Source organism: Aquila chrysaetos, chromosome 19 (assembly GCF_900496995.4).
Source record: "Aquila chrysaetos chrysaetos chromosome 19, bAquChr1.4, whole genome shotgun sequence".
In the NCBI taxonomy this organism is placed as follows: Eukaryota; Metazoa; Chordata; class Aves; order Accipitriformes; family Accipitridae; genus Aquila; species Aquila chrysaetos.
The window spans coordinates 10,934,890-10,950,013 of record NC_044022.1 but is presented as its reverse complement, the minus strand read 5'-3'; the positions used below and the strand labels follow the sequence as shown (position 1 = coordinate 10,950,013).

The 15,124-nt window shown below is 41.7% G+C and overlaps 1 protein-coding gene across 1 annotated transcript in view; it reads right to left on the bottom strand.

Annotated features, from left to right (window-relative positions):
- The window catches only part of GUCY1A2 (guanylate cyclase 1 soluble subunit alpha 2), a 186,094-nt gene that overhangs the window by 83,019 nt on the left and 87,951 nt on the right, over window positions 1-15,124 (bottom strand). Inside the window, exon 5 of the mRNA XM_030042593.2 lies at window positions 1,609-2,094. Within this exon, the coding sequence (XP_029898453.1) occupies window positions 1,609-2,094 (486 nt within the window). The remainder of the gene's footprint in view (window positions 1-1,608; window positions 2,095-15,124) is intronic.

The window sequence follows — 15,124 nt, the reverse complement described above, 5'->3', positions numbered from 1 at the left end:
TCTTAACTTTTTGGAGTGTTTATTCCTTTTCTGAATGTATAAATCTTATCTTGCCTATCTCAGCAGCTGTCATCTTATTTCACTGGTCAGGAGAGTATTTTCATACAGCAACATCTTTCTATCTAACGCGGCAAAAAGCAAGGTGAAAGGCAGAAAGCCGTGGTCTAAATGGTATAATATTAATGACCTATGTATAAATTTTTCTTCTTAGTGTTCTCACAGGACTCAACCAACCTTCCTTCCAAACAGGTCATAGAGTTTTACATACTTTATTTCCTATTCCCATGCAACCATAGTTTTCAACAAAGAATGTCCTGAATGCCTCAAAACAGCTAACTAAAATTAATCATCTGGGAAAACACTAACTACACCCATGTACCAGATACATCATGTAAAACAAGGTCACTAGATATCACTCTTGACTGTAGGTCAGAAGTTCCTCAAGTCCTGTTCTCAGAGCTGGCTCGAGATCCAGTGCAGCAACATCAGATTAATACAAACAAAGATCAAACTTCCAATCTTTTCTGACTATATCAGAATAATTTTCAGATTGTAACAATTTTCAAATGAGGGTTGGTACCTTCCATTGCAGTCCTCTCCCAGCATGGCCTTTGGCTTCTGAGCATTAGTAATAACAAACACCTAGCCCAGGAGCACAAAACTTATTTACAGTGTGATCTTTTACCTTGGTATACTGTCCTACCAACCTATATCTATACCATGTTCAGTTCTATCTGTGGTATGTATTGTAACTTTTCAGCCACAATTATTATTTAGGTGGGTAATTAATATTTTGGGATGCCTTTTAAAGTGTATTACAGGCTAAAAATGAAACGGACAGCACTCTTGTGAAGACCTTTTCTCTATAGCCTATCAACAAATGCTATTTGAAACAGTTTGAAAACTGGTGATTCAGTCTGCAAGCCTCAGACAGAAAATGAAATCAATATATAATTTTACAACTACATTTTTTTTCTTAGGTGCATTCAGTTATAAGAATATACATACTGGACACCAAATCCACTGAAAAGAAGTGAAGGTGATGAAGTCTGTAACAGGACCAACACATGTGACATCTCCTTTTCCACAGAGCAGTAAAGGAGCATGGCAGCCCAGTGCTGTCCTGTTCCCATTTTTCAGTGGAAGTTTAAATCTCTCACAACATTTTTTTAGTGAATGCTCTGCTCTTTATGGAAAATTTAAATTCTTTCAGGGGAAAGGTAAGTGCCTAAACCCTAAACCATTCAAGTTTCAGCTGAAACAGAAAGTATTTGAGTGCCTTCCAGGTGCTGCATCTTGGCTTAGGATCATCACTGTGCACTTCATCATCCCTAGGACACTGTGGCTGATGTATCACCTAAAGGAAACCAAGCTATAATACAAAAGGTGTACATTCCTATAGGAAAATGGGAATATGAGGGATATATTCCCATGGGAGAACCATGATGACAGCTCAGCATCAAAGTATTTCAGATTTTTCACACAGAACAAAAATATTGCCTTTCCTTTTTTATAGGGAAGGTCTGCAATTTAGGAAGATGTTTACTGGGATTTTTTTTCTATCTTAGTTGCAATTAGATTTTGCTAACTTAGGACTTAGGCTGTTACCTTGTAGATGTCCAGGAATCCACACTGATGGTCAAACCGCGTGTAGAGTTCGTTCAGCATGCTGATAACCTGCATGGGCGTGCACTGTGCACAGATAGCAGTGAAGCCAACAATGTCTGAGAAAAGCATGGTGACATCATCAAACTTCCTGGCCTGAACCTGCTGCCCCTGCCACAACTGCTGAGCCACTTCTTCAGGGAAAATAGAAATAAGGAGATCTACTGTTTTCTTTTTCTCCTCTTCCAGGGCTTGGTGTGTGCATTCTAGCGTTGCCTTCAGCTTATCCATTCGTTTTTTCAAGCCATCCTGGGCCTTTGCCTGCTCCCCAACCAATATGACATCGCGAGTAGCATCATGGATAGGTATGTCCGAAAGATGGAGGCCTCGCCCCATCAGTTCATCCAATTTGTCCACACAGGGGGAACCCAGAAACAAAATTGAATTTGATTCTGGCACATGAATCATTTGTCCTTTGATCTCCATGACCTGCAAAATAAAAATAGAATTTAGAAAAGGAAAAATTAGCTGATAGGTGTGGATCCCCATTCTACTTTCCCCATCTTTCCTCCCTCAGCTAAAATAATAAACTGTAGCCTTTTATACAGAAGCCTCTTACACTCACCTATTCAAGTAATGAGACTCACACAGTCTACTCACCAAGGTGAGTCAGAAAATAGCCAGTACTGACACAAAAGTACTCCCAAATTAGATGTTGGATTCTATTTCAACCCAATTAAATAAGAAAGCAACCACAATAACATGTATTTCTGAGAATGGTGTGTAAATAATGCTTCTAAATCTTGCTCCTGGAAGGTACCTGGCTTTAAAAGCAAATTCCAGGGCAGGTCCTTCTCTGTTACTTAGCTATAAATCATAAAAAGCAAAAACTTAAAGGGAAATGACAACTATCTGAAAGCCACTTAGTGAAATGGTTAAGTAGCTTCCATTCTTTTTCAGCAAAACAGCTACTAAGTCAAATGTGGCCATGTTACAGAAGAATCAAATAAGAACAGATATGAGAAAGAACTCCATAAAATAATGAATGGCATGGGAAAAGTGTACCAGCGCTCCTATTTCCTATTTGCCTTCTCATACATGCAGCAGAGTTGAAGGCTGACATTCTGTTAGAGTCTGCAGATTTCTTGGTGATATAGATCCATGTAATTCGTATTTGCAGAATAGAAGAAGGAACAGTAAGAAAGGAGCAGCAGGTGGTTTGTCACACTGGCTTATAGATTTTGCATTTGACTCTTAAATGGCTAGACGTTTTGAGTGCTGTCCAGTGGCTGTTACATCTGACTCCATGAGGCCCTGGCTTGTTACCTCTTGCTCCATGATGGCAGTCAAGCACAAAACTACCAGACTGAAATGGACATTGAAAACCAACTGTAATGATATATTTGACATTTGGGGCTACATACAGTCTGATTTTTAACTTACTCAGGTCACACAAAAGTAACTGTCAAATACTGCAGCGGGACATTTCTCACCTGAATATAGCATTTAAAAAACAAAAACAAACAAACAGAAAGCTAAGATGAACATGTTTTGTTTGAGCAGAAAATAATTCAATTGGATAAACTGGATGTCTTTGTAAATACAGCCTGCCATGGCCTCTGCCATGAAAAACATTGTCAATGTTTTCATTCCAGGAATGCACAAAGACCAGGGCAATACTGTGCTAGGTGATCTAAAAAACCACAGTCCTTACCCCAAGAATCTCGTAGTCAAAACAGGCACGATACAAAAACGTTGTGCATCTTAGCATAGTGTTAGGCACCATAATGCCTTAAATCTGTATTTTTCTATTCCACACAATCTCCAGTCACCCTTTCTTTCATTGTATAGGCATTCCCTCACTCTCACATGATTCACTTTATCATTTAAGCCGCCTTCCATCCATTATCCCTCCAAGTAAAATAGGAAAACCTCAATCAGAAAATCCAGAGGTGTCTGTAATAATGATGTGATTTAAGCACCCTGAGTCCTGGAAGATGCTGCTGCTGAGCTGACAGCTACCCCTACATGGTACTTTCCATGTTTGGGGGAGATGTTGGGAAGCTCCTGTTTCTATTAAGGATTTCTTACATCAGATAATACGCTGTCATTGCAGATCCTACTGTCAACATGGGAACTGAGCCTATCCTGTCCCCATGCCCCTCTGCCTCCATACCCCACCCTGCTAGCAACCCGACAGATGTAACTTCTGATGTCAGCCTGGGAACTCAGCAAATGAAAGTAAATGAAAGTAATTAAAGTTGTCAATTTTCCTAATTTATGTTCCCGCACACCTACTAATGTCTACATTTCTAAGCCTGATTTCCTCAGCTTCTTTCTGGGACAGCCACCTCTGTGAGAAAGCTAGTCATCTACCTAGATGGGCAGATTTAATGCTCCAAGACTAATTGTTCTTTTTAATTTTTAAAACATATGGCTCCCTGCTCAAAACATAAGGGAAATAGGTACTTTCTTCATGCATGCAGCCTCACACTTTCAAAGGGCACATATGAAATTGTTTTAACTCTGAAGTACAAATTGTCAAATGTGAAATACACGGTACAGCATTTCTAAATTCTCTTCTTATTTTGTTCCCCTTTGCCAGAGAGTTCTGTGCCTAGAACTTCACTGGTGTGCAAAATAAATGTATCTCATATTATCACTTCTCTCTTCCACTGCCAGGTGAAAACAGGGTGTCAGCTGAGGAGGAGAAAGTGTGACCACAGACCCTTGCTGAGCCAGCCTGGCCTGGGGGTGGCCTGCTTGTCAGCAAGGCCAGGCACCTGGCTTGGAGCCATGTTTCTTCCATTAACCTGCTGTGAGACTAGAAGAAAATTAATGCATCCCTCTCTGCTCCTGCTTCGCCTTTGTCAATTTGAGGTGCTAAACTCTTTGATGTGATCTCTGTCCTTGTGAATATATTGTGTCAACCTTCTCCTGGTGGATTCTTCTCAGGAAACACTGATTGAGTGAATAACGTACTAAACAGCCACTCTGGAGTCCTCTGCTCTGCTTCTGGGTAACTGCAGGCAAATTATCAACTCTGAGTGCTTATTTGGCATTTCAGCGCAGCAGGAACAATGATATTGACCACCCTGTAACACACTTTGAGACTTATGTGTGAGAAGCAATAGAAGACACAGACAATCCTGTAAAATGCCTAACTAATAATAACCTGTTCTTCTGCCCAAGTGAGCTGAGCCTCTGCTTCAACAAGGTTGAGGGGTTTTAGAGCATTTTCGGAAACTTTTGCAGACATAGTCTCCAGCCCGCTGCTAGCCTAAATTTTAAAACAGCTGGATTCACTTCTCTGACTGTCCTGTAGGATATATGGCAGTGTCTCAGCAAGATATTCCCAAGTATTTGAGCAGTCAGGGGCTTAGGGCATTTTGTTAGCACTGGACAAGGGAACAGGATACTTCAAGAAAGAAATGTAATGACTCTGCTTGTCATGTTTCCAGGTGACACATCTAGAAAAAGGGCTGCAGGTGTGAAGGACAACACTGGAATTAAAAAAAGATATCTCTTAAATTGGAGAAATGGGCTAAAAACAGAATTCAAAACAAGGGCAATGAATATGCTCAGGCAGAAATAATCAGATGCAAAAAATACAGGCAGGCTAACAGTTCCTAAGAAGATGGCCCAGAGTCTACATAGTGGAACAGATGAATGTAAGCCAACAAGTCATGCTGTCATTAAGAAAGAAAACACTATACAGGACTATGTAAACAAGAATAGAGCTTGCAAAACACAGGAAGTAATCCTTATGCTCTGATCACTAGTATTCAGGCCCCAGATGGCCAAATCTGTTCCTGTTTGGTATAACAAAGATGTGGATCAATTGGAGAGGCTGGTGAAGAGCAATGAATGTGATGAAAGGTCTAGAAAATATGACCTACAAAAAAATCTGAAAAAAAATGATGGTTTACCCCAAAGAAGAAAAATCTCAGGGTGGGGATATGAAACTCTTCAAATACACTAAGAGCTGATGCAAAGAGGTCAGACTGTTCTACAAACCCAGTGGGAAAAGTTTTGCAGAAAAGGACCTGGCGGTCGTGGTGGACACCAAGTTGAACATGAGCCAGCAATGGGCCCTTGTGTCAAAGGCTAACAGTACTCTGGGCTCCATTAGGAGGAGTGCTGCAGCAGGTCGAGGGAAGTGATCCTTTCCCTCTGCTCAGTACTGGTGAGGCCACACATGGAGTGCTGTGTTCATTGCTGGGCTCCCCAGTACAAGAGAGACATGGACATGCTGGAGAGAGTCTAGCAAAGGGCCACAAAGGTAATTAAGGGACTGGGGCATCTCTCCTATCAGGAAAAGCTGAGAGAGTTGGGACTCTTTAGCCTGGAGGAGAGAAGGCTCAGGAGGATCTTATCCATGCACATAAATACCTGAAGGGGGTGTGCAAAGATGACGAAGTGAGGCTTTTTTCAGTGATGCCCAGGACCAGAGGCAATGGGCACAAACTGACACACAGAAGGTTCCCTCTGAACATCAGGAAACACTTTTTTTACAGAGGGTGACCAAGCACTGGCACAGGTTGCTGAGGGAGGCTGTGGAGTGTCCATCCTTGCAGATACTCAAAAGCCGTCTGGGCAACTGGCTCTAAGTGGCCCTGCTTGAGCACGGGGTTGAACCAGATGATTTGTAGAGGACCCTTCCAACCTCAACTTTCTGTCACTGTGAAATGAACAAGAACTAAAAGGCTCAAATTGGAAAAAAATGAGTTTCCGTGGGATATTCTTTTATTCATAGGGACAGTGAGAATGGAAACATCAAGAGGTGAGGAGCTGGATTCTCCATTACTGGAGATTTGTGAGACCTGCCAAAGGTGATCAGTCTTGCTGGGAAGCAGAAGACTGAATCAGTGACTTAACAGAAATCTAGGTGGAAACAGGAAGGAGAGAGGTACGAGGGTATCACTTTGTCTTCAAACAGAAACTACATAACTTATTTCTGGGACAATTAATGTAGTGCAAGTGTGGATAGTGTGGAATTCTTTGCTTCACTCAGTTTACAACTAAACTAGTTACTCCTCTTTTTACAGGCTACAACAGAAACAGATGCTTCTGGAATAAAATTCATGTAATCTGTGTGAGATGTCTAAGCCAGGGTTGAATGAATCATGTCTGATGTGTAGAAATACCTACATTTCTTTGTTGTAAAGGGAGCACAAGGCTTGGACATAGATGCCTACGCTGGTCAGATGAGTCTTCACCCTATCAGAATAAACTTACTTCACAGCAGTAAAGATATTCCTGTGTATTTAAAGACACCTAAATGCCATTATATAACTACATTAGGGGAAGTACAAGTGTAAGTCCTCTATTGGTCTAACAGATTTGTATTTTAAATGCTCCAAATCTCAATTCAATTAGTTAATCAAAAACATGGTATGCCTGTAAAGTTAACCCTGCTCTGTGGTTGGCTGACCACCAACACAGGCAGAACACAACTCTGACCTTAAACGGAGAAAAAGGAACAGCCATTACAACCTCTCCAATACGCCAGCTCTGCTTGTGGAGTGGGATAAGTCAGAGCCACAGCCAGCAGAACTAACTGTGGAGAAAGATTCATGCAAATAAGAAAAATTCATATTCAAATGAAGCCCTGATTCACTATCTTATCTGTAGACAAATAAAAAAGTATCTAAATTCAATATAAAAATCATAACAAAACACCAGCTTCCATTACACCTATGTTTTATTGAAAAAGCTACGAGAAATATATATCAACTCTACAAAAATGAAAAAATATTTTTTCAATCGATGCCTAATGCCATTGAATAAACTAGTCAGCATTTGCTCAGCACAACTCAGGATGCGCTTGGGTTCTTACAAATGTATAACTCTCAGTATTTGCTTATAGGTTTGGATTTCCAGCTCAATGCATTGTCAAAAGAACATTATTCCACCCAGCAGCAAAGTGACTGTTACAAATTTCTGGCTATTTATAGAAACCCCTGGGGTGTTACATAATGTGCAACAGTCTCCAGACCAAAGTGACCAAATTTAACATTTTCTGTACATTGTAGACACCTTGTAAACACAGAATGGCAGCATGAATATTGCACGGAACCCACCCTTAGGAAATCCAGAACTTTGGTGGGAATACATTCATGTTCTATAACATAAAAGAGAGAGAGTGATAATGAGAGAACCATTAAAACCTTTCAGTTGTAAACTTGGACCTCCAAAGGGATTTCTTGATATCAAAAGAGTAAGAGTGTGGCAGATTAAAAGCAAACAAATCAGGGTTAGATAGGACCTTCTCCACATGAAGCATAGGTATGCATGGCAAAACAAAGCATGGAGTCACCTGTAGGTAAATGTGAAAGGGGAAGAGGTAAAGGAGATGGCTCTATCCTTAGCACATTAGTCTGTCAAAGCAACTAGATAAACAAAAGGAAATTGTGGATTACACCTGAAAAGATCGTGATGATTTAAAATTTCTCCTTTCTTGCTTCAAGACACAGAAATTGCTTTTAAGATGGTACTCCATACTGCTCCTTGGATAAGTCCAAGATAAATCTAGCCCCGAGGCATAAAAAACATGGGAAAATGATTCCTTCAAAGGAACCCCTTTCTTCACAATGTAGCAAAGAGCCGTAACTCAACCCTATGTGTGCCTGAGTCAGTTTCCCTCACGGATGCTCCCAAGCAGAGAAGTGGGTGAACGCAACATGGCAGATGGGGAGAGCAGCCTGACAAGGTGCTGGTGCCAGGCTGCATGGAACAGAGGAACAAAAGGCAGTTGCTAAAACAAGAGGAAGAAACTCACCAGTGTTTCCAAGATCATTTCAAAATCCTATTTAAAGTCAACACACTGAGATGAGATTGGATTTTTTTTTCATTAATAAATACCTTCATATACTTAAAAACGATCTGTCAGGGTCCTGAAGGCACGATTGGCCTGACTGTCCCTGCCCAGTCCCCCGGGGCTTCCCCCACCCTGCCCACAGCCCAGGACCCTATGTCAGCTGCCTGGGGCTGTCAGTCCCTGCCTCAGCGATGCTGCAGTAGGACGGATCTCCAGCTCTCGAAGCCCTGCCCTGCCCAGCCACAGGCCCCCCACTGTGGGCCCAAGGCCCAGCCCAGTCTTGGCCTTTCCCCATCCACATCCTCAGGGAGGTGCCAATGCCTGGTGCTGGGGCTGTCCCCATGCTGTCCCGCTCCTGGCTTGGGCAGCTGGGATGTGCGCTGGCTGCCAGGCCCTGCCTGTCCACCCTGGGGACCCCCATGGCTCCTGGCACCCAGGGAGCCCTGGCCCCAGCTGTACCCTGACAGCATCCCAGAAAAGATTTTACCTAAAATGCCTGTCAGAGTTCAAGGAGCATCTGGACGATGCTCTGAGTCATATGGTTTAGTTTAGGTAGTCCTGTGAGAAGCAGGGAGTTGGACTCGATATGATCCTTATGGGTCCCTTTCAACTCAAGATATTCTGTGATTCTATGTTCTTCCTTTCACTGCAAAATCTATTTAACCCGTTAAGACTGCTTTCAGGTTGCACGCACTTTGGTTAGTGCTGTAGACTTTTAGGTATCGATAATACATCTCTCTGCTGCTTTATTAAAAGCCAGGATACCCTATACAGATATACAGCTGTCACCTTACTCCAACAACACAGAGTTACAAATTTACAGCATCAGGGTTAAAAAAAAGTTTGTATTTGTCAGGAGCAGAGCAGTGAAAACAATTTTCAGGGAAATGCCCATTTGTTTAGCCTAAGATCTTTCTCTCCAATGCTCTAATTAGATTGCTTCTGGCAATCGGGTGGAGCTGGCCTGGCTCTTCATGGATGGTGGGGTTTAGAAACTCTAGGATTTCTGCTCTCTATCAGTACACAGCACCTGAAGTTACAGACTGTAGGAACCTCATGCAACTTCTTAGTGAGATTCATATTCTTGACATAAAGTTTGAAATGGACAGGAGGATTAACTGCTCTGAGAAGCTGCAGATTCTGCGAATGTTCCAGCTTATGGGATATTTCACCATTTTTTTTCACATAACTTTGAGTCAGCCAAGAGCCTGTTTTAAAAAACTCCTGAAAACCAGAAGCCTTGCTGCTTGACAGAAATGTGAGAATGGTGGTAGCAATAAACATGCTCCAAACAGGAGGTCCCCAAGCCACACACTTGCATTAATTTTGCATTTGAAACAAAGAAAAATGCATTTTTTTGTACTTATGATCCCACACAGTTTGATTACAACAAATAATCAAAGTGTAAGGGAAACTTCCCATATTTAATATTCTCTCTGTGTTTATGAAAGACAAATGGAAGAGAACTACACTACATTTTCAGTGCATGTATGTTAACACACTACTTCTTATTTTAAGTCTTTCCTGGGAAAAAGAAATGGATTATTTTTGTTGCACTTTTCTTTCCATTTTAAAAAAACAGATGGAGAATGAGAAAACAAGAATGTAACATTTGAGAAAGTCATTAAAGCTTTCCAAAACGTTGGTTCTTCAGTTCAAACAAATCTCCATTAGTCTCACAAGGCGGTGAGGGTGGATGGTGACACAAATGCACATTCAGTTTGCCAACTTCACAGAGGTAAAAATTATGCTTGTTACAATTAAGTTACCTGAAATAATTATGCCCAATTAATAGGTATAGTCTCTAATACAATAGTTTTTATGTCTTTTTCTGCACCTGCTTATATTTTAAGAACATTCATATGCATTATCATTTATAATAGTTATTCCTTGACTTCCAAAGGTTTCTTCTGTGCATGCCTCTTACAATGTCAAAAGACAATCTTGTAAATCCTGTAGCAAAGTTATGAGCCTCAAAACAACATATTTTGCTTTTGGTGGTGTGGGGACAGAGGTAAGAAAGAATCTGTGAAAAAAATGAAACTGTGGTTTCAGTTCTTGATTCCTGGAGAGAATATGAAGAGCCCACAGCTCCTGCCCCAAAAGCAGGTCCGAGGGTCTGTACCGCAGCCTGGCCCCCAGCTAGGTGGGTGTTCGTGGGGGTAAGCTCAACACACATAATGGCGAGTCTCTGGTTTGCCACTGGCTTTAATGGTTCCCACACTGGTCCTTACCATGTTAGCCTTTACAGAGACAGCTCTGAACATGCTGAATTACAAGCAGAAAATTCCACTTCTGAATAAAAGATAATGTACCATCATTAAGTACCTTTGTCTGCTCGAATGCTTCTTTGAAACTTTGTATCACTTTTTCTTTTTTAGAAACAACATAATGACCAGCACCCAGAGCAAGATAACGCTCAGCACATTCCATTAGACCCAATTTCACAAAAAGTCAAAGCATCTGCAGGGAAATCTTTTTATAATATGTCTAATGTAAATTAATAAGAATAATTTAAGATAACCTTTAAGTTAGGACATTTTGTTGTTTTAAAACAAACATTTCATTTTATTTTTACCTTTTGTTTACATCACTTTTGATTTGTTTTGAATTATTTTAGAACAGTTGAGTTATGCAACAACAGTAGTAGCTGACTGAAAGACACTAAAGATGGGCTCAGTCTTTCTTACAGCTGAAAGTTCATCCTGTTCCATACATCTAGACCTCTTTTTTTTTTTTTTGGTACAGCTGCCATACAGCAGTGTGAAGTCATGCCAGAGCTAAAAAAAATACCAGGGGCTGAAACTCCCCTGGAGACCCTACTCTGAACCAGGCCCTCTTTTTCTGTATGTTGTGCAAACACACCAAACCACACCTTTGCTTTTCTACTAAGCTTATACTGCAATATTCTCGACTTAACACTCAGGATAATGACACAACTAAAATCACCAAGACTATCTATCTGGTTAAACATAAATGCTCTACATATTTACATGATCAAATCTTTATCCCATGCCTGTAAAAACCTTTATAATTGACAAATATTATTTGTCAGTTTGTTAAAGACCAATTTTTTCTTTATTTCTATCAATGTCTTCCAAGCAAGATTACAGATGAATGTGCCAGTACACTGAAGGCAGTGGAAAGGCTCCCATTTTCCACAGTGTTGTTACTTTTTTAACTAGTTCCTACTGTTGTCACCACAAGATTTGTGTAGGTGCACAAATCAGTGTTGCACCCAATCCTTCCACTAGCAGTATTCAGCTCCTAGCAAAAGCTTCTTCTTTGAACATGATCCACCTCAGCTGCCTGAGATGACCTGCTAGCAGAAAGTACTCTTACTCATTCTGTGATATTTCTTGATAAATATTTCTCTTTCTCAGATCCAGGTCAGTTTGTTTCTTTGTGGAAATGGTATTTGCTGAAATGCAATGAAATGGTTAAATGAGAATATACATTTATTCATGAGAAAAGCAGGCAAAGAGCAGCAGAAGCAGCTTTCCCCTTTGATCTGTGTGGAACATACATATAGCAACCATTAGGAGATGTGACATTTCATCACCAACCTAGGTATCTTAAAATTCCTGTGATTAAAAGATCTCAGCCTATGCACTAAGTAGCTTGCAGACATTCTTCTCCTTTAGGACTTAAAGGCTCCAACTCTTTCACTATTTCATCATAAGTATATAAATCAGCTCCAAATTCCTGCCAGCACCACACCAAGGAAACTGATTAGATGTGCAGTCTTCTGTTGGTATTTTTACTTTGTTTTTCTCTTTATTACCCCATATATCAAGTACTTTTGCATCTTTGATAAAAGACTCTATCATTAGAATTTGATAATGAGATTAATCAATTCTGATCTCTTTGTGCAGTATAAATTTTCAGAACACCAGGAGAAGAAATTTCTTCTTTTCCCAGTCCAATCATTCTTAAGTTAGATATAATTAGAAAGAACCATTCTACCTCTCACCAGAGTCATTGTAAATATACCCAGCTGGTTTTAGTGGGAACTGTACCAGGCCTTTAAAATTAAATTTTCTGTATTTTTCTTTAAAAGGTTTAATTTCTTTCAGTGTGTTCAAGACAATACATTACAGCATTAGGAGACCTTTCATCCGTAACTTTGTATTAGCTACCATATTTGACATGTACCAGTAAAAGACAATCTTTATGTGGAGTCTCTTACAGGCCATGTTAAAGACCTGAATTTGGGAAGAATGCACTGGCCTGGTTTAGTAGTTCCAGGTTAAGGGTGTCATTTTTAAGAAATTCTACAATGTATTTATTTTACAACCCATCAAGAAATGAAAAGCGAACAAAACATTAAAAAGCCTTTAACTTAATTATAAATAGAACATATATAGAGTGTGAGAGGGAACAGCCAGATACACTGAATATTCACACTTCTCTATGTGTTAAAATATGTTTAGCTTCCATTTTTGTTCACTGTGATTAACTCATTTTTCCTTGAAATGATAACAAAGGAAATTAAAATAATTAGGTGGAAGGTGGTATTTTAAAACCAAAACATGGTCTCTGTTGCCCTGATTATCCTAGCACAAATTGAAGAATGCAGTTAAAGCAAGTTGTTTCAATGACCCAGGCCGACAACAGGAGAGAAATACAAAGTTGTCCCCAAGGCTTTAGCTGCTCAGCATTGCTGCCTTGGGGTCACCAAAGCCTGGAGGGAGGTTGGTGGGATGGGGCAAGTGTGAGTGTGGATGCAAATGGGAGGCCCAGCTGTTACAGCAAAGGACAACGGAAGTGATCAGTCTAAAAATGTTGAGAACTGCCTTAGGAAGTGCCTCACTCAACTTGCAGATTTCTGTCATTGGATACCTCAGGGGAGGTTTGCACAACTGCTCAGTACTTGCTGTGGGTAGGCAGACCAGGAGCCAGCCCAGCCCCAGAAATCACAGGATTCCCCCCTAGCACAGTGCTCTGCCTCCGCTGAAGCACCTGCTGAGAAGCAGAAAATATTTGCTCAGGCACAGCATGATGCTAACACAACTACCTTGCTTTTGGATAAGGGCCAGCTTACCCAGGACAGCCCGAGAGACTGAGTGAAGCTAATGAAAAGCTGTCTGTACACACATCGACAGGACCAACTTCATCCAATTTATGCAAATACTGATCTGCAGCTAATTTGGAGCTGTGAATTCCCTAAAGGGCAGAGCATGTGATCAGCTCCCCAGTCTTCAGCATTTTGACTCCTATGATTCTTTGAGTATTAAAGCCTTTAAGCCTAAAATCCTGATTTCAAAAGTAAGTTTTAAGAATAAGATCTAGATGCCTTTCAAAATTTCACGCTTTGTGTATCTTCCCTTTGGAAGAGTCAGAAGCACTTTCCTTCACATTCATGACTGCTGAGTCCCTCATACTATTGACTGGGAAGTTTTTAAACAGTTGCTGGAGTATTGTGTTGTAAATATACAAAACCAACAACAACAACAACAAAAACAAACACCAAACCAAAAACATTATAAGAAGATGCTGCTGAGTCTAAGTGTGTGAAAAATCGAAAAGGAATTCCTTCAGGAGCTAAAGTGATCCTGCCACTGCTGAGAGCAGGGCACTGATGATATTTCTGCTCCACATTCAGCAGCGTCAATTTGTATCACATCGCAGCAAAGGCAATTAAACCCAACAGTCCACTGTGCCATCTGATAGAAATATGAAGCTGTGCGCTATATTTGCAAAGGCAGTAGATACTTACATGGCATGCAGTAGCCAGGAAGGGGCTTTGACAAAAGTTTTCCAGACATACTCAGGCTAGATGCAGTGCTGTTACTGCAAATGGAAGGGGCTGATGACCCTCCCGCCCATCACATTGTTTGAAACCAACACCACATCTGTATTGGGTTTGTGTGGCAAGGTTTTGGTAGCAGTGGGGGCTACAGGGGTGGCTTCTGTGAGAAGCTGCTAGAAGCTTCCCCCATGTCTGATAGAGCCAATGCCAGCCGGCTCCAAGATGGACCCACCACTGGCCAAGGCTGAGCCCATCAGCAATGGTGGTAGTGCCTTTGGGATAACATATTGAAGAAGGGGAAAAAGCCTGTGGAACAGCAGCTGAAGCCAAAGAGAGGACTGAGAATATGTGAAAGAAACAGCCCTGCAGACACCCAGGTCAGTGAAAAAGGAGGGGGAGGAGGTGCTCCAGGTGCCGGAGCAGAGATTCCCCTGCAGCCCATGGGGAAGACCATGGTGAGGCAGACTGTCCCCCTGCAGCCCATGGAGGTTCATGGTGGAGCAGATATCCAACTGCAGCCCGTGGAGGACCCCATGCTGGTGTAGGTGGATGCCCGAAGGAGGCTGTGACTCCATGGGAAGCCCGTGCTGGAGCAGGCTCCTGGCAGGACCTGCGGCCCCATGGAGAGAGGAGCCCACACTGGAGTAGGTTTGCCGGCAGGACTTGTGACCCCGCAGGGGACCCACGCTGGAGCAGTCTGTGCCTGAAGGACTGCAGCCCATGGAAAGGACCCACACTGGAGCAGTTCGTAAAGAATTGTAGCCCATGGGAAGGACTCATGTTGGAGAAGTTTGTGAAGGACTGTCTCCCGTGGGAGGGACCCCACACTGGAGCAGGGGAAGAGTGTGAGGAGTCCTGCCCCTGAGGAGGAAGGAGTGGCAGAGACAATGTGTGATGAACTGACCGCAACCCCTATTCCCCGTCCCCCTGTGTCGCTCGGGGGGAGG